This window comes from Dendrobates tinctorius, unplaced genomic scaffold, assembly GCF_039654945.1.
Source record: "Dendrobates tinctorius isolate UK_male_01 unplaced genomic scaffold, ASM3965494v1 ptg000033l, whole genome shotgun sequence".
NCBI lineage: Eukaryota > Metazoa > Chordata > Amphibia > Anura > Dendrobatidae > Dendrobates > Dendrobates tinctorius.
The window spans coordinates 9,049,594-9,069,790 of record NW_027361701.1 but is presented as its reverse complement, the minus strand read 5'-3'; the positions used below and the strand labels follow the sequence as shown (position 1 = coordinate 9,069,790).

The 20,197-nt window shown below is 46.3% G+C and overlaps 1 protein-coding gene across 6 annotated transcripts in view; it reads left to right on the top strand.

Annotated features, from left to right (window-relative positions):
* Positions 1 to 20,197, top strand: part of UBN2 (ubinuclein 2) — a 236,664-nt gene that overhangs the window by 130,396 nt on the left and 86,071 nt on the right. For all 6 annotated transcript variants that reach the window (XM_073572986.1, XM_073572985.1, XM_073572984.1 and 3 more), the window contains one exon: positions 9,838 to 9,951. In XM_073572986.1, coding sequence (XP_073429087.1) covers positions 9,838 to 9,951 — 114 coding nt within the window. The remainder of the gene's footprint in view (positions 1 to 9,837; positions 9,952 to 20,197) is intronic.

Here is a 20,197-nt window from a genome sequence, read left to right as displayed (position 1 = left end):
TTTTTTAAACATTCAAAAAATTCCTGTGAAGCACCTGAAGGGTTGTTAAACTTCTTGAATGTGGTTTTGAGCACCTTGAGTGGTGCAGTTTTTATATTGGTGTCACTTTTGGGTATTTTCTATCATATAGACCCCTCAAAGTGACTTCAAATGTGATATGGTCCGTAAAAATAAAATGGTGTTGCAAGAATGAGAAATAGCTGGTTAACTTTTAACCCTTATAACTTTCTAAGAAAAAAAATTTTGGTTCCAAAATTGTGCTGATATAAAGTAAACATGTGGGAAATGTTAAGTTTTTTGTGTGCCATATCTGTGATTTAAGGGCATAAAAATTGAAAGTTGGAAAATTGCAAAATTTTCGCCAAATTTCCGTGTTTTTTTTTTTTTTTCACAAATGCAAGTTATTTGAATGAAATTTTACCACTTACATGAAGTACAATGTGTCACGAGAAAACAATGTCAGAATCTCCGGGATTCAAGGAAGTGTTCCAGAGTTATTACCTCATAAAGGGACAGTGGTCAGAATTGTAAAAATTGACCCGGTCATGAACGCGTAAACCACCCTTGGGGGTAAAGGGGTTAATTTTTGTACCCTTAAATCAGAGTCATATCACACAAAATAGTTGTAAAGTACACATGTGAAATGTTATTTTTTTTCAGCACAATTTTTAAAACATCATTTTTTTCTGTTAGGAAGTTATATGGGTTAAAAGTTGATCAGCGATTTTTCTCATTTTTCCAACCAAATTTACAAAACCATTTTCCAGGACGTCCACCTGACAGCACCATGGAGGACGTCCTCACATGGACAGGGAAGCACACGAGATGTTAAAAGGTCTCGTCCCACCCCCTTTCCCTCAGTGTTTTTCCTGTCCCTGCATGGAGGGACACGCGAGAGGATAGCTGCGGAAGCTTACCGGAGGGGCTCAGGGGGATCGTGCGGCCAGTCCAAGCCTTCCCCCTGTCAAGAAGTCCAGGGCCGAAACTTCCCTGTCCCTCTGCCCCAAAGGCCAGAGAGCAAGACGACGCTCCTGGAGGGAGACGCTCCTGGAGGGAGCCGCTCCTCCCGGTGGGAGGCTCTCAGCTCCAAACATCTGACTGCTGGATCCAGGATGGAAGCGGTGCGGGCACGGTCCCCGCAGGCACATGGGCTTCCTGGTGGGCGCCGACGTCACGATCAAGCGCCGTCGGGGGAGCAGGCGACAACTAGCAGTCCAGGTTGGAACGCGGAAGTGGTCGGCGCGTGGTTCCCTGTCTCTTGCAAGAAGACACGCGTCACTTCCAGTGACGTCACGGACGCCGGTTTTGAACCTCAGCGCGCGCTCTGGGGGAGAGTGACTGACTGCAAAGCAGGACGCAGCAGCAATGGAAGCAGAAGCTCCGGCAGATGGAGGGGTAAGTGCGCCTGGCGCAGACCACCCTCCTCACAGCCAGCCCTGCAGCACAGGACGGACTGACCTGACTACCCATATCTTACACCACTAGGATAAGGAAACCCCAGCAGCCCCCCCCCCCCCGACTGTGACTAAAGACCCTGCCAAGGCCTCAGCATAATCGGTCAGATGCCCTGTATACCACGTAAAGCTGCCAGACACCCACGGCAAAGCCCTCTGTGGTCCCTGTACATCGATGGTCATAAGAGATGAGCAGCCATCCCTCCTCTGAGATCCCTGATACGTGAGGAAGTCCAGGCCTCCATGTCTAGCCTCTCAAGGCAGCAGCCCCTCAGCCCAGGGCCGTACCGCAAGCGACCAAGGTGGGGAGGCAGAGCCAGAGTCCGAACCAAGTTCTGTTGACGGTTCCGACTTCCGAGACTCTGATCCAGAGGAGGAAGGAGAGATCCCAGCAGACAGCCGGGACCGGGGCAGAAAATACCTGTTTATGCCAGAGGACACGGACTAGTTGGTCCAGTGTTATGATTGGGTCACCGAGGAGGAGAGCAAGCCCAAGCTAAGCCACAGAAAACCAGAGAGGTTGGTAACTAAGCAGATTGCAGACCCCTGATCCTATCCACACAACTAGCAGTAGCCATGGAGCGTGCCTACGATGATCCTAGACGCCTCGGCACAGCCGGAGAGCTAACTAAGCCTAAAGCAAGAAAGGGGAATTCGAAACTGCCCCAGAGCACACCCCAACGGAATAGATAGCCCCCAAACATATATTGTCGGTGAGACAAGATGAAAACACAAACGCAGGCAGGAAAATAGACTGAGCAAATGATGGGGCCCACATTGACTAGGCAGGAAAGGAAGGAAAGATATTGTCTGCAATCACGCCAAAAACCCTGCAAAAAAGTCCAACACGTCTGATGCAAAAAATACTGAAGTCGCACGACTTCGCCCACTAAATCAGCACTGGTATTTTCTGAAAGCACAGCAAAAAGAGGTCAATCTAATAAGGGACAAAAACAAACTAGCACGAGCAGTAACATATGGACGGTGGTTCAGCACAGCCCCAGCCGGAGCTGGCTGACCCACACAAAACTGAGATAGACAAATCCAGATCAAATGTAAACAGAATCGCAAATGAACGCTTAGCTGAACATGCAGGGACTGAGCTGGAAACAAAGACCTCAGGAGGCAGGAAGAAAATCACCAGCAGGGATAGAGGGAGTCGGCTGTCTAAAATCCCAATCTGAAACCCCAGATCTCCAATCGTCGTCCTCATTATCAGGTGGCAAGCCTCTGTTAATCAGATCAGCTCCATTACCTCCAGTAACCGCCAGAGGGAGCCCAGAAAGAGAACTCGCAACCTCTCTGTCAATTTGACCAGCTCCACTACTTTCAGTGAAACCAGAGGGAGGCCAGAAAGCAAATTCACAACAGTCCAGGCTGTGAGAAACACTATGCAGATCGAGGAAGTCCCTAAGCCGCAATTTAGACAGGATCTGATGTTCGGGGGACTCGCATCTCAGAGACTCTGTTCCCTATAAGCGAACACATCAAAGCTGTGGTCCTAGAGGAATGGAAAGATGCGGAATGTTGACTAGTACTGTCCCGTGATATTAAGGGTCGACTGCCTTTCGATCCTGAGGAAATACGATTATGGGAAGAAGTTCCTAAGATTGATGTTCCTATAGCCAAGGTCCCCAAGAAGACCGCCATCCCGTTCGAAGACTCATCAAGCCTCCGTGACCCAATGGACAGAAAGGCGGACATTCTCTTAAAAAGGACATGGGAGACTTCTGCAGCTCTTATTAGAGCTAACCTAGCAGCCACCCCAGTGGTCAGATCTATGTTCCTGTGGATGCATCTGTTGGAGGAACATCTGACCTGCAAGACCCTTAGATCTGATATCCTAGCATCTCTTCCCCTCATGAAGTCAGCCACGGTGTTCCTGTCAGACACGTCGGCCAAATCAGTAAGATTTGCTGCCAGGAATGGCTCCCTGTCTAATGCAGCATGGAGAGTGGTCTGGCTTAAATCCTGGTCGAGGCATAACGCTTCAAAGGCCAAACTATGCTCCATCCCCTTCTCGGGCCTAAGGGTGTTCGGGCCAACCCTAGATAACATCTTAGAGCTAAAACAAAGGATTTCCAGAGGAAAAACCAAGACGGCCCCAGTCCTTTTGGAGAGGATTCTTCTTTAGGAGACAGCCTGACTTTAGAAGCCAGGGCAGGTCCAACAGAGGCTCCTACAGGAGCTCCCACAGCCAGGGTGGGAGAAGCAAGGGCTCCCTTTTCGTGTCAACCTCCTGATCTAGGAGGCAATGACGCCATAGGTATCGGGGGAAGACTCCGCCACTTCGCAAAAAATTGGGCCCAGATTACCCACAACCAGTGGGTCCTCAGAACCATTGTGGAGGGCAACAGCATAGAGGTTTTCTCCACTCCCCCGACATATATTTCCCCCACCGTAGTCCCGTCAGACTCCATGTGGACAGACCTACAAGATATGGTCAGTTCAGCGGTTATAGTACCTGTTCCTCTGACAGAGATGGGCAAGGGACACTACTCCTCCCTGTTCTCCATCGCAAATCCATCCAGCGAGGCCCAAACTATTATAAATTTAAAACTTTTAAATGCCTGGGTTAGGTACAAAAGGTTCCGGATGGAATCAATTCGGTCAGCAATACATCTAATAGACCGGGGTGCTGTCATGTGCACCCTCGACCTGAAGAGTGCTTACTATCAGGTCCCGATCCATCCCTCATCCCAGAGACTCCTAAGATTCTCAGTCAGACTACCAACCCGGACCTGCCACTTCCAGTTCCAATGTCTCCCATTCGTGCTGGCTTCGGCCCCCCGAATCTTCATAAAGCTGGTAGCGGAGGTAGTGGCCTACTTGAGAAGCCAAGGAATGATGATTATACCATACTTAGACGATTTCCTCCTGGTCGCAGGATCCGAAGAAGTGTTCTTTCGAGACAGAAACCGAACAATCACAGTAATGGAGTTCCTCTGCTGGATTATCAACTTGCAGAAGTCAGACCTGATACCAGAGAGCAGGAAGGTCTTCCTTGGCGTTCTCCTAGACTCAGGATATCCCTGCTACCAAAAGAAAAGCAGGAGACAATTTAAGACAAAGTCGAAGAACTCTTGAAGCACCACGCCTCCATAAGAGAGGCATTGAAGGTTCTGGGCCTAATGACTGCATACATTCCGTGCGTCAGATGGGCTTGATTCCATTCGAGACCCTTACAAAAGGAGATCCTCGCAATATGGTACTGGCGTCAGTCTTCACTCGACAAACCCATGAAGTTACCAGAGCCGGTGAAGAGATTACTGCGGTGGTGGACATAGCCCAAAAACCTGCAGGTGGGCGTACTATGGACCATCTCTCCATACGTAGTAGTCACCACAGATGCCAGCATGTGGGGATGGGGAGCCCACGTAGAAGGGAAGATCTTTCAAGGAAGATGGCCAGAAGACAGCAGAAACAAATCCTCCAACTTCAGGGAACTTTATGCGGTCTGGGAAACCCTGAGGCGAAACTGGACTATCCTGAAGAATCAACATGTCCGAATATTGTCCGACAACGTAACAGCTGTTTCGTCCTGAAGCACCAGGGAGGTCCCAGGCATCGACCACTCCAAGCCCTAGCGGAGAGAATATTCTCCTGGGCAGAGAGAATATTCCTCTCAGTAACCGCAATTCACCTGGAGGGTTCCCAGAGCGTGTTAGCGGACTACCTAAGCAGACCGCAGGTCTGCCTGACAGAGTGGGAGCTGAACGAGGAGATATTCCACCAACTGTGTCAGCGTTGGGGGACCCCAAGAATAGACCTATTCGCAAACCGGAAAAACTCAAACGTCTCCAGATTCTACTCCCTGAACCCGGCGGACCACCCAGAAGGCATGGATGCCCTGAGCCAGTTCTGGGAAGAACCCCTCTCTTACGCGTTCCCACCACTGGCACTCATCGGCGGTACTCAGGAAGATCCGCAATGACCACGCGAAGGTGATTATGGTCATCCCATACTGGCCGAGAAGAAGCTGTTTTCCCCTACTTGGGGCCATGGCAGTGGAAAGCCCAGTCGAGCACCCTCTGAAGAAAGATGTCATCCACCAGGGCCTGATCCGTCACCCGAATCCAGCAAGACTTCACCTCTCGGCTTGGATCCTGAAAGGGACATCCTGAAGGCAAAGGACTTATCAGATCAGGTCATATCTACCCTACAGGCCAGCAGGAAATCGGCTACATCCGCAATATACCTAAAGATGTGGAAGAGGTTCTATTTGGAGGGTGGCAGGTCCAACTTCGTGGCGGGTACCCTTGACCTCCCTAGCGTCCTAAACTTCCTACAGTCAGTTTTTAATAAAGGCCTTAAGCCCAGCACTTTAAAGGTCCATATTTCGGCCTTGAGCTCCTTCCTTGATTACCCTCTGGCTTCTAATCCTTGGGTAGTAAGATTCATAAGGGCCACACAACGTCTACGCCCTACGATCAGGCAGCTCACCCCGCCTTGGGACCTTAGCTTGGTCCTCAGATCCCTATGTAGGAATCCCTATGTCCCCAGTGAAGAGATGTCCATCTCAGCTCTCACTCGGAAGACGGCTTTTCTCGTAGCCATCACCACGGCTAAAAGAATAGGGGAAATCCAGGCCCTGTCCACCAGTGACCCATATCTCCAAATCAGAGAAGACCGTATAATCCTGAGATTAGACCCGACGTTTATTCCGAATGTAGCCTCTTGCCAAACTTTAAACCAGGAGATAGTGTTACCATCCTTCTGTGACAACCCCCGTAATGAGAAGGAACAGTCTCCACTCGCTGGATGTGAGACGTGCTGTTATAGACTACCTAAAGGCCACCCACAGTTGGCGTATTGACCCAAACCTGTTCTTCCTTTTCTGGGGTAAAAACAAGGGGAAAAAAGCCTCTAAGGCATCTATCGCAAGATGGATTACTCAGTAATCTCAAACACCTACCAATCTGAAGGCGCCAACCCGCCAGATACTCTAAAGGCCCACTTTACAAGGGCAGTATCGGCCTCTTGGGCTGAGCGAGCGGGTGCCTCGGTGGATCAAATCTATAGAGCAGCAACCTGGGCCAGACTTGACAAATTCTGCAAGCACTACAAGCTTGATGTGCTATCTGGTCAACAGACTGCATTTGTGAGAGGTTCTCCAGGCGGTAATCCCACCCTGAGGAGGTGCTTTGGTACTCTCCATGGTGCTGTTAGGTGGACGTCCTGGAGAATAGATATTAGACCTACCGGTAATGATGTTTCCAGAAGTCAATCCTGACCGCACTGGTAGTTCCCTCCCTGTTCATGTTATGTCATATGCTGTAATATCATTGTCATTAAAGTGTTATTTGCATTATCCATGCTGTGGTACTCGTAAAATCCCTGAGGGAAAGGGGTGGGACGGGATCTTTTAACCTCTCGTGTGCTTTCCTGTCCCTGTAAGGAGGAGGAGGAGGTCCTCCATGGTGCTGTCAGGATGGGCTCTTGGAAACATAATTACTGGTAGGTCTAATACCTTTTTTTTTTTTTTTTTTTTTTTTTTTTTTTGAGGGACCGCCTCACATTTGAAGTCAGTTTGAGGGGTCTATATGGCTGAAAATACCCAAAAGTGACACCATTCTAAAAACTGCACCCCTCAAGGTGTTCAAAACCACATTCAAGAAGTTAATTAACCCTTTACGTGCTTCACATTCTAATTCCAACCCTTACCCCAACACACCCCTAACTATAACTATAACCATAACCCTAATCCCAACCCTAGGCCTAACTTTAGCCTAACACTAAACCTAACCTGCCGATTCTTTTTTTATTTTTTATTATTATATAACAAGATCGCTGAAAGGAGAACAGAGGAGAATCAGTGTTATGAGGCAGATCGCCCGGGAAAGTCTGTTGCTACAACAAACTTTCCCAGTGGTTTGTCTCATTGGCTGGTGTCACGCTGATGTCATCAGGACCTGAACCAATCAGGTCTCGATGAGGTCGGGGGTCACAGAAAGCGTGGGCCAGAGTTCCCTCGTTGTAAGGTACATGGGGGTCCCAATCAGCACAAAATCGCCAACCCGTAGACTGTTGGCGCTGCACAAAGCCCTACTAGCGCCGACGTTTATCTACCGTTGGCGGTCATGAAGTGGTTAAGGAAGCTACAAAGTAGGGGGGATAAGAAGACTACATATATGGTAAATTACTTTTGTCGGGCTACCTGTAACACAAGATGTGAATACAAGCTGTAGAATAAGTGTCAGTGTCTTGTGTTACAGTAAGGTTACTTTCAGTTTCTGATAATATTTGCAAGCGGGCAGATCCTACGCTGGATATAGACACAATTATCACTACTTGATCTAAACAATTTTACTTCACGTAAAACCATAATAATTATTGATGTCTTATAAAAAAGAAAAATCTGCTCCTCTACCGAGGACTCTTAATGTTCATAGATAATGCTGTTTTTGGCCCCCTTGAAACGTCCTAATAGTTCCGGTACTGGAAAAATCAGCACCCGTGCTGTCCTTGTGCAGTGTGGGGCAGGCTCCAAACCAACGCCCACTCTGTAAGTTATTTAATTCCTGACCATAACATTGTGATGATCAGACTCTGAACACACAAATGGTCTAAAACACCTATTAAACCATGTCATGCAGGGTGGTTGTATATCAGCTATGGACACATTAGGTTAATTTAACCACAAAATGTCACCTTCATGAAAAACCTTGATCAACTTATGTTTATACTGGTATGCCATGCATATCCCTGCACGTTTGTGAAGCACTCTGACTTAATAGTTCTTTGTTTTAATATTTTGATAATTTTTGGTTTAACCCATTAATGAACGGAGTGATTTTTGCTTTTTTTTCTCTCCCCTTTTTCCAGAGCCATAACTTTTATTTTTCCGTTAGTATGGCCATGTGAGGGCATATTTTTTGCGGGAATACGGAAAAATTCCAAGTGCGGTGAAATTGCTAAAAAAGTGCAATCCCACACTTGTTTTTTTGCTTGGCTTTTTTTTGCCAGGTTCACTAAATGCTAAAACTTAACCTACCATTATGATTCTCTAGGTCATTACGAGTTCATAGACACCAAAAATGTCTAGGTTCTCTTTTATCCAAGTCTGATTTCACATTAGCGTTTGGAGGCTCAGCGGACGCTCGCCGTGAAGCTCTGCCCCCTGCTGTGCCTCCTCCGGTCAGCTCCACCTATGGGCGCACGCCGTTGCATGCGGCCTGTGTACCCTATCTTTAGCATTGGATACGCAGGCATGATTTTGCCGCCGCATGCGTCCTTTTGACAGTGCGGCGACCTGCGCCAAACGCTATAATGTAGCCCCCCCCTCATAGAATATAATGCAGCCCCCTCATAGAATATAATGCTTATCCCCCCATAGAATATAATGCAGCCCCCCCATAGAATACAATGTAGCCCCCTCACAGATCATAATGTAGCCCCCTTCACAGAATATAACGTGGTCCCCCCCTCATAGGGTATAATGTAGCAATGCAGCCCCCCTACAGAACATATATATATATATATATATATATATATATATATATATATATATATATATATATATATATATATATATATACATACACACACACACTATAAAAAAACAAGCAGAACACTCGCCTCTCTTCCTGACTCCCACCCCTCTGCTCTGGTCTCAGCAGCTGCACTGCCCTCTGCCCACCACACAGGCGTCACCCCCCCCCCCCCCCATGGGGGCGTGGGGAAGAGTGAATATTCATTTCTCTTTAGTATCAGGGACAGGCTTTTAGCCGCCGCAGCAGCCGGCTTCTGCCTCCTGTCACCCACTGCTGCTCCTCTGGCACTGGGCAATTAAGTATTGCCTGTCCCAAAGGAATGTGGGGCAGTATTCTAGCTATCTTGGAATACTTAGTTCTTTCCTGCAGTCTGGAGCAATTTTTAGATTTTTCTTTTATGGGATCATCTCTTCCAGTAATGTAGAAGATTGCTGTTCCCCCTCCCCCAATCTGACTGCTGTAAGATGTGAGCTACGAAGTTATTTGTAGTGACGCACAGCTCTGCTCTGTTGTCCTTCCCTGTTTGTAATCACAATAGATGTTGTCAGTAAGTGTGTTGATAACAGCAGGCCTGACATTCTCTGGGGGCAATGTTTTTGTTTTCTTCATTTGTGTGTCGCCTCCTGCTTATGATTGGATAAAGTCCTGCAGGGGAAAAGTACATGCGTCCAGAAACTGCATTTTAACTTCTTTTTAGTTTTAGTGAAAATTGGCATATAAACTTTACTAGCTAATATCACTGCCACACAGACAAGAAATTAAAAGAAATATAAATTAAGTTTTACTCAGCTCCTCAGCCATTATTTCATGATGGGGCTAGTTTAACTTGATCAAACTGGGAAAAGGTCCTCTTTAAATGTTGGCTTGATTTTTGTATTTTTCATCTATAGGCATCAAGGTGATGATGATCGTGACCGTAACCCATCAGAGGATGAAGATGAAGAGAAGCCTGGAAAGAGAGTGATGGGTCCAAGAAAAAAGTTCTACTGGGATGACACAATAAGGTAATAAGTAGCGATTAGTGAGCTTGTTCGCCACTACTCGGTACTCGCCCGAGTATCGCTGTACTCGCGGTACTCGGCGAGCACGGAAGAGTATCGCTGTACTCGCGGTACTCGGCGAGCACCGAGCATTTCCGGGATTATTCGGCGGGAGCTCGGGTCTCTGCCCTGCAATTTTGGCGCTCTTTAGCGTCAATCCACATGTAGGGATTGTCTGTCACGCACTATAATGTCAGAGCCATCTTTGTTGTGGTATTGCAGTGATTGGCTGGCCGCACAGCGTCATCAGGTCTATATCCGACCTGACGCCGCCCTGCTTGTCCCAGTCTCCTCCGGAATCACACAGTGTAGGGAGAGCTGCCGCTGAGATAGGGAGAGATTTGTGCTTTTATTAGGCCCGGGTACGCACTTGAGTCGGGTACGCACTTGAGTTTGGCAAGAGTGTGGAGGACCGCGTACTTCCTTCCTTAATCCCCGCCTACTTACACACATCTTCCCTTAAGCTCTGCCTAGTTCTGCATGCATCCTGCGTGCCTATCTTTAACACTGGGTACACAGAGACGTGTCCGCATGCAGCGTTTTGACGTGCCCGCCTACCGCACAGAAATGCAACATGTTGCGTTCCCGTGCGGTCGGCGGGCACGTCAAAACGCCACAAGCGGACGCATACAACGCATGTCTCTGTGTACCCAGTGTTAAAGATAGGTACGCAGGATGCATGCGGAAGTAGGCGGAGCTTAAGGGAAGATGTGCGGAAGTAGGCGGGCTTAAGGAAGGCAGTACGCAGCCCTCCCCACGCTTGCCAAATGCAAGTGTGTACCTAGCCTTAGTTATTGTGGGTATACCATCGTTGAATCCACATATCCAGCTAAACCAACAGTCCTCTTAAGGCCTAATTACGAGGTACATACGGTAGACTGAAGTGCTAGGTAGGCAGGGGGAGTGTATGTGGATATATACACATCAGTGCAAGGCATGCAGGCACTGTATGTGGGTATATAGATATCATTGAATACATCAAGAGGGTCCATTCCATTGTCTGCTGCTGTTGCCTATTACATACAGTGGGGCAAAAAAGTATTTAGTCAGTCAGCAATAGTGCAAGTTCCACCACTTAAAAAGATGAGAGGCGTCTGTAATTTACATCATAGGTAGACCTCAACTATGGGAGGCAAACTGAGAAAAAAAAATCCAGAAAATCACATTGTCTGTTTTTTTTCATTTTATTTGCATATTATGGTGGAAAATAAGTATTTGGTCAGAAACAAGCAATCAAGATTTCTGGCTCTCACAGACCTGTAACTTCTTCTTTAAGAGTCTCCTCTTTCCTCCACTCATTACCTGTAGTAATGGCACCTGTTTAAACTTGTTATCAGTATAAAAAGACACCTGTGCACACCCTCAAACAGTCTGACTCCAAACTCCACTATGGTGAAGACCAAAGAGCTGTCAAAGGACACCAGAAACAAAATTGTAGCCCTGCACCAGGCTGGGAAGACTGAATCTGCAATAGCCAACCAGCTTGGAGTGAAGAAATCAACTGTGGGAGCAATAATTAGAAAAGGAAGACATACAAGACCACTGATAATCTCCCTCGATCTGGTGCTCCACGCAAAATCCCACCCCGTGGGGTCAGAATGATCACAAGAACGGTGAGCAAAAATCCCAGAACCACGCGGGGGGACCTAGTGAATGAACTGCAGAGAGCTGGGACCAATGTAACAAGGCCTACCATAAGTAACACACTACGCCACCATGGACTCAGATCCTGCAGTGCCAGACGTGTCCCACTGCTTAAGCCTGTACATGTCCGGGCCCGTCTGAAGTTTGCTAGAGAGCATTTGGATGATCCAGAGGAGTTTTGGGAGAATGTCCTATGGTCTGATGAAACCAAACTGGAACTGTTTGGTAGAAACACAACTTGTCGTGTTTGGAGGAAAAAGAATACTGAGTTGCATCCATCAAACACCATACCTACTGTAAAGCATGGTGGTGGAAACATCATGCTTTGGGGCTGTTTCTCTGCAAAGGGGCCAGGACGACTGATCCGGGTACATGAAAGAATGAATGGGGCCATGTATCGTGAGATTTTGAGTGCAAACCTCCTTCCATCAGCCAGGGCATTGAAGATGAAACATGGCTGGGTCTTTCAACATGACAATGATCCAAAGCACACCGCCAGGGCAACGAAGGAGTGGCTTCGTAAGAAGCATTTCAAGGTCCTGGAGTGGCCTAGCCAGTCTCCAGATCTCAACCCTATAGAAAACCTTTGGAGGGAGTTGAAAGTCCGTGTTGCCAAGCGAAAAGACAAAAACATCACTGCTCTAGAGGAGATCTGCATGGAGGAATGGGCCAACATACCAACAACAGTGTGTGGCAACCTTGTGAAGACTTACAGAAAACGTTTGACCTCTGTCATTGCCAACAAAGGATATATCACAAAGTATTGAGATGAAATTTTGTTTCTGACCAAATACTTATTTTCCACCATAATATGCAAATAAAATAAAAAAAAAACAGACAATGTGATTTTCTGGATTTTTTTTTTCTCAGTTTGTCTCCCATAGTTGAGGTCTACCTATTATGTAAATTACAGACGCCTCTCATCTTTTTAAGTGGTGGAACTTGCACTATTGCTGACTGACTAAATACTTTTTTGCCCCACTGTGTGTGTGTATATATATATATATATATATATATATATATATGTGTGTATATATATATATATATATATATATATATATATATATATATATTATATATCTATTACAGAGAGAGGAAGATATCTATCTATATATAAAAGTGAATGTATGTGTGTGTGTGTCACCAATCATGAAGCATCTTTCATTTTACCAGAGCTGTTCACAAGAAGCGGAGCTGTAATTGGTTGCTATGAGCAACAGTTTTCCTTGCAACTAATCTCTAAGCATCTCTTATTTCACCAGAGCTGGTTAAAAGTAGCTGAGCTGTGATTGGTTGGTTGCTATGAGCAAGTTTTCCCACTTGACAACACCTCAGCAGACACTGACATGGTGGGAGAAATCTAGCATCTTCGGGAACATAAGCTCCCAGCCATTGTCTGCCCCCCTGAAAGGAGCAGAGAGCACATGACAGAAATGAATCCCCCCCCCTCCCTGCCCATGTCCCCATCACACATCCTCCATCCCGTAGGCACATCTTCCCTCTTAACCCCTTCACGACCAATGACGCCACATAGGCGTCTTGAAAACTGGTACCAATCTGACCAGTGACGCCTATGTGGCGTCATGACTTTAAAGCCACCCTGTGGGTCGGGTGACCTAGATCACTGAAAGGTCACCTGACCCGCAGATACAGGGGGCTTTGTACTTCACCACGGGGGGCGTGGCTTTGATCGCTCTGATTGGCTGTTAAAAGTGAAATAGCCAATCAGAGCGATAGTAATTTCATCAATGAAAATTGATGAAATATTACAATCCAGCCATATCCGACGCAGCTGTAGCATTGGACATGGCTGGTGACACCGATCCGACCCCACCCCACCGGTTAACGGGGGCGATCTGCCCCCCGCCACTGAATGACAGCGGCGATGTGCCGCCGCCGTCATCTTATCATCTGCCACCCCCCCCCCCGCCTTCCCTCCGCTCCCCCCGCCTTCTGATCGTCCCCACCCCCCGGTTCTCACCGAGTGCCGCTACGGTTTTCGGTGTCCCGCGGTCCCGGACCATGGGCGCCGCCATATTGGAAAATGGCGGGCGCATGCGCAGTGCGCCCGCAGGCTGCAATTTCCTTTCATTCATTTTGATCACTGTGATAAACTCTCACGGTGATCAAAATAGAATGAAAAGTAAATAAACCCCCCCTTTATCACCCCCATAGGCAGGAACAAACAAAATAAAGAAATTATTTTTTTTTTTTTCCATTAGGGTTGGAAAGAGGGCTAGGGTTGGAATAAGGGTTAGGGTTGGGGATTTGTTGGGGTTAGGGCTGTGGTTAGGGGTGTGTTGGGGTTAGGGTTGAAGTTAGAATTGAGGGGTTTCCACTGTTTAGGCACATCAGGGGGTCTCCAAATGCGACATGGTGCAACCATTGAGTCCAGCCGTTTTTGCGTTCAAAAAGTCAAACTGTGCTCCCTCCATTCCAAGCCCCGACGTGTGCCCAAACAGTGGTTTACCCCAACATATATAGAGTATCAGCGTACTCAGGAAAAATTGCACAACAACTTTGGTGGTCTAATTTCTCCTGGTACCCTTGGGAAAATAAAAATTGGGGTTCTAAAAAATTATTTTTGTGGAAATTTTTTTTTTTTTTTTTTTTTTTTTTTAATTTTCACTTCTCTGCTTTATTAACTTCTGTGAAGCACTTGGGGGTTCAAAGTGCTCACCAGGCATCTAGATAAGTTCCTTGGGAGGTCTAGTTTCTAAAATGGGGTCACTCGTGGGGGGTTTCTATTGTTTAGGCACATCAGGGGCTCTGCAAACGTAACGACGACCGCAGACCATTCAATCAAAGTCTGCATTTCAGAACGTCACTACTTCCATTCCGAGCCCTTACGTGTGCCCAAACAATGGTTCCCCCCCATATAAGGGGTACCAGCGTACTCAGGACTAACTGGACAACAACTTTTGGGGTCCAATTTATCCTGCTACCCTTGTGAAAATAAAAAATTGCTGGCTAAAAATCATTTTTGTGGAAAAAAAATTATTTTTTATTTTCACAGCTCTGTGTTATAAACTTTTGTGAAGCACTTGGGGGTTCAAAGTGCTCACTGTGCATCTAGATAAGTTCCTTAGGGGGTCTAGTTTCCAAAATGGGGTCATTTGTGGGGGAGCTCCAATGTTTAGGTACACAGGGGCCCTTCAAACACGACATGGTGTCTGCTAACGATTAGAAGTAATTTGCATTTCAAAAAGTCAAATGGCGCTCCTTCCCTTCTGAGCCCTGCCATGAGTCCAAACAGTGGTTCTCCCCCACATATGGGGTACCAGCGTACTCAGGACAAACTGGACAACAACTTTTGTGGTCCAATTTCTCCTGTTAGCCTTGTGAAAATTAAAAATTGCGTGCTAAAAAATCATTTTTGAGGAAAAAAAACTTATTTTCACTGCTCTGTTATAAACTTTTGTGAAGCACTTGGGGGTTCAAAGTGCTCACTAAACATCTAGAGAAGTTCCATAAGGGGTCTAGTTTCCAAAATGGGGTCACTTGTGGGGGAGCTCCAATGTTTAGGTACACAGGGGCTCTCCAAACGCGACATGGTGTCCGATAACGATTGGAGCTAATTTTCCATTCAGAAAGTCAAATAGCGCTCCTTCCCTTCCGGACCCTGCCGTGCGCCCAAACAGTGGTTTATGACCACATATGAGGTATCTGTGTACTCAGGAGAAATTGCTCAACAAATTTTAGGATACATTTTATCCTTTTGCCCATGTGAAAATGAAAAAACGGAGGCTACAAGCAAATTTTTGTGGAAAAAAAAAGTACTTTTTTTTTTTTTTTTTTTTTTTACAGATCAATTTGTGAAGCACCTGGGGGTTCAAAGTGATCATTATGCATCTAGATAAGTTCCTTGGGGGGGGGGGGTCTAGTTTCCAAAATAGGGTCACTTGTGGGGGAGCTCCAATGTTTAGGCACACAGGGGCTCTCCAAACGTGACATGGCAACCGCTAAATATTCCAGCATATTTTCCATTCAAAAAGTCAAATGGCGCTCCTTCCCTTATGAGCCCTGCCGTGCGCCCAAATAGTGGTTTATGACCACATATGAGGTATTGGTGTACTCAGGAGAAATTGCCCAACAAATATTAGGATCCATTTTATCCTGTTGCCCATGTGAAAATGAAAAAATTGATGCTAAAAGAAAATTTTTGTTGGAAAAATTAAAATGTCCATTTTTTCTTTCCATGTTGTTTTAGTTCCTGTGAACCACCTGAAGGGTTAATAATCATCTTGAATGTAGTTTTGAGTAGCTTGAGGGTTGCAGTTTTTAGAATGGTGTCACTTTTGGGTATTTTGTGCCACATAGACCCCTCAAAGTGACTTCAAATGTGAGGTGGTCCCTAAAAGAATGGTTTTGTAAATGTTGTTGTAAAAATGAGAAATCGCTGGTCAACTTTTAACCCTTATAACTTCCTAACAAAAAAAATATTTTGTTTCCAAAATTGTGCTGATGTAAAGTAGACACGTGGGAAATGTTATTTAGTAACTATTTTGTGTCACATAACTCTCTGGTTTAACAGAATAAAAATTCAAAATGTGAAAATTGCGAAATTTTCGCCAAATTTCTGATTGTTTTTCACAAATAAACGCAAAAATTATCTAAATTTACCACTAACATGAAGCCCAATATGTCATGAAAAAAACAATCTCAGAATCGCTAGGATGCGTTGAAGCATTCCTGAGTTATTACCTCATAAAGGGACACTGGTCAGAATTGCAAAAAATGGCCTGGTCATTAAGGTCAAAATAGGCTTGGTCATGAAGGGGTCAAAGGGATCATTGGTATGGAAATCAGAGCAAATCCATCCAGGGCTTTGGTTTTGACCCCAGGCCTCTCTTAAAGGGATCCCTGGTATGGAAGTTAGGACCGTTCCACTCAGCTCTGTGGTTCTGACCCCAGGGTCTCTTAAAGGGATCATTGGTATAGAAGTTAGGGCAAATCCACTCTGCGCTTTGGTACTGACCCCAGGCCTTTCTTAAAGGGATCTCCGGTATGGAAGTCAGGGCAAATCCATCCAGCGCTTTGGTTTTGACCTCAGGCCTCTCTCAAAGGGATCTCCTGTATGGAAGTTAGGGCAGACCCCTCAATGCTCTGATTCTGACCCCAGGGTTCTATTAAAGGGATCATTGGTATGCAAGTCACGGCAAATCCACTCAGCGCTCTGGTTCTGATCCCAGTCTCTCTTAAAGGGATCCCCGGTATGGAAGTGAGGGCAAATCCACTCTGTGCTTTGGTACTGACCCCAGGCCTCTCTTAAAGGGATCTCCGGTATGGAAGTGAGGGCAAATCCACTCTGTGCTTTGGTACTGACCCCAGGCCTCTCTTAAAGGGATCTCCGGTATGGAAGTTAGGGTAAATCCCTCAGTGCTCTGATTTTCACTGCAGGCTTCTATTAAAGGGATCATTGGTATGGAAGTCAGGACAAATCCACTCAGCGCTCTGGTTCTGACCCCAGGCTTCTCTTAAAGGGATCCCCGGTATGGAAGTTAGGACCGTTCCACTCAGCGCTCTGGTTCTGACACCAGGCTGACGGGAGGATGTGGGATATTAAGGGTAGTAGTTAGGTGCTCTGGCTGATGGGATGATGTGGGATAATAGGGGGAGTAGTCCGGCAGCTGTGGCGGGATGATGTGGGATATTAGTGGTAGTTATCTGGTGGCTCTGGCTGATGGGATGATGTGGGATATTTAGGGTAGTAGTCCGGCGGCTGTGACGGGATGATGTGGGATATTAGGGGTAGTAGTCCAGTGGCTCTGGCTGACAGGATGATGTGAGATATTAGGGGTAGTAGCCTGGTAGCTCTGGCTGACGGGATGATGTGGGATATTATAGTGAATGTGGCTATGCGGAGTGGGCGGGGCTCTATACTCCTCTATAGATATGTATGTATAGATTGAATCAGATATTTTTTTATTAAACATTCAGGAATCAATACAGAAAGAATATGACCTCTTATATAGCTAGTAAAAATTACATTGAAAGCAGATATTATTTAAATGGTAAAACTCCTCCTGTGTAAGAATAAAAAGAAGAAAATCTCAAAACACAGATATTTGCATAAATTGAGCCTACAAACAACATGGCTCCACAAATAAACAAAAATCAAAATTATACATCAGTGCCTCAGTTCAGTGGGAAAACCATCCCCGCCAGCCGCGCCACCCCACATCATATTTGGCCCCCCGCGGATATCAGGTCCGATCCCTCAGCCCCCTCCCACCGCGCCACTCAAAATCCGCTTCGCCACAAAGGACACTAGACTTTATTTTTGCTCCCCAAGCACCCCATCACCGCAAGCACAACAGCAACTGGTCCAACATCACATCCCGTACCAGTGCGCCCGAGGGGAGACCCGGTGACTCCATCCATGGCTGCCAAATTTTGTAAAACTTTCCCAATGCTTTTCTTTTTAAATAAGCCCCCCTTTCCAATCTAATGACATTATTTAGTTTATTTTTAAGCTCTGACAATGTTGGTGGCATAGGATCCAACCAATGATATGCAGATCTTTCTTGCCTGATACAGGATATGTGCTACCCCCAGGGCCACTGCAGAGTCCGGGTCAACCCCCTCCTCCCACAAATTCAACATAGACGATGTGACGGTTGTATTGTAATATGGTATACCTGGGCTATGAGTCCCAGGGTCTGCCTCCAGAAATCCCCAATGTGCCCGCACTCCCACATAACATGCATCAAGTGGGCATCATCCTGCCCACACCTAACACATTGTGTATTGGGCCTAAGTCCCATTTTAAATAATAAGCTGGGTGTTTTATATACCCTGTGAATGAGATATATTTGCGAAAGCCGCTGGCACTCAGAAACCGCCATTTTAGGGACCTGTTCTAGAATATCGGACCACTGGTCCTCAGTCACGGGGCCAACGTCCCGTTCCCACTTATTCTTAACAGCAGTCAGTGGATATGTCTCCAGATGGGCAGGCAATAATCTTTTATATAATTCAGAGATAAGTCCCCTAGAAGACTCAGATGTAAGCAGCATATGTAGTGTTTGATTGTGTCACTATCACCGGATTTGTCCTTCTCTGTTTTTCCAATGCATGTCTTAGCTGTAAGTACTGATAAAAGAAGACATGTGGGAGGTGAAATTCTGTTCTCAATTGTTCAAAACTCTTAAGAGTGTTATTTTGCAAAATTTGTGACACCAGATAAATCCCTTTATCTTCCCATCTTCCGAACCCCACCAGTTTTTTGATCTCTTGCAAATCCGAATTCCGCCACAATGGCCAGAACTCCGTAGGCCCATTTATCTTCAATAGAGATTTACCCCTATCCCACACCTTGAAAATCATAGCCAACGTGGGGTATCGTGCCCCATTTATCTGCCGTCTTCCCACCTCCAACCGGCACCCTGGATATTTCCATACCGACCCTTCTCTCACAATATCACCACCATTATCATACGCTCCGTCTCTACCCCAACCCCTAAGATGTTGCATCTGGGAGGCAATATATTATATGAATGGGTTTGGCACCGCCAATTCTCCCTCCTCCTTCCCCCGCTGCAGTATCTCCAAGCGAATCCTAGCCTGTTTTTTCTTCCAAATTAATTCCCGGAATAATGTATTTATTTTTGCAAAAAATTCCCTACAGATCCACACCGGCGAATTATGTATCAAATATAATAATTGTGGCATCATTACCATTTTGATTAAGTTAGATCTACCAATATTCGACAACGGCAGGCGACACGTATGTACTTTTGCTCTAAATCGCTGTAACAGGGGTTCCAGATTCAGAGTCCGAAAATCCTTCGGGGCAGGACTAACAATTACACCCAGATACTTAAACTTCCGAACTACAGGGACCGGTATCTGCAAATCTGAGAAATCCGCCGGGAGAGGGTCTATCGGCATTAAAGCTGATTTGGACCAATTAATCCGAAGACCAGACCTCAGCCCAAATTCTCGATTGACCTCCATTGCTGGCAAAATCGAGGAATGTACCTTGTCTAAATATAGAAGTAAATCATCCGCGTACAATGATATCCTCAACTCCACAGTTCCACACCTGAATCCCATTATTTCTGTGGACTTCCGAATTGCAACTGCCAATGGCTCCACCGCAGTAGCAAATAGCAAGGGCGAGAGCGGGCACCCCTGTCTAGTACCTCTCCCAAGAGGAAAAGACTCAGAGACCCTGCCATTAGCCCCAACCTTCGCCACCGGCGAGCCATACAACAGCCTCACTCAATTTATAAATCTGCATCCGAAACCCATTTTCCGAAGGACCGCCCACAAAAAACCCCACTCCACACTATCGAACGCCTTAGCGGCATCTAAGGATAAAATTGCTCTTCCCCCCCAGCTCCCCAGAACTATGTTGAATCCCCAAGTATAGTTTCCTGAGGCTCATAGATGTGGCTCTGCCTGGAATAAATCCCGTCTGATCATTCTGTATAATAGATGAGACAACTCGGGACATCCTATTGGCGAGTACCCTGGCCAATAATTTAACATCTGTTGATAGTAGGGAAATCGGGCGATATGAATCCGGAATCTCTGGATCTTTTCCGGGCTTTAATATTAA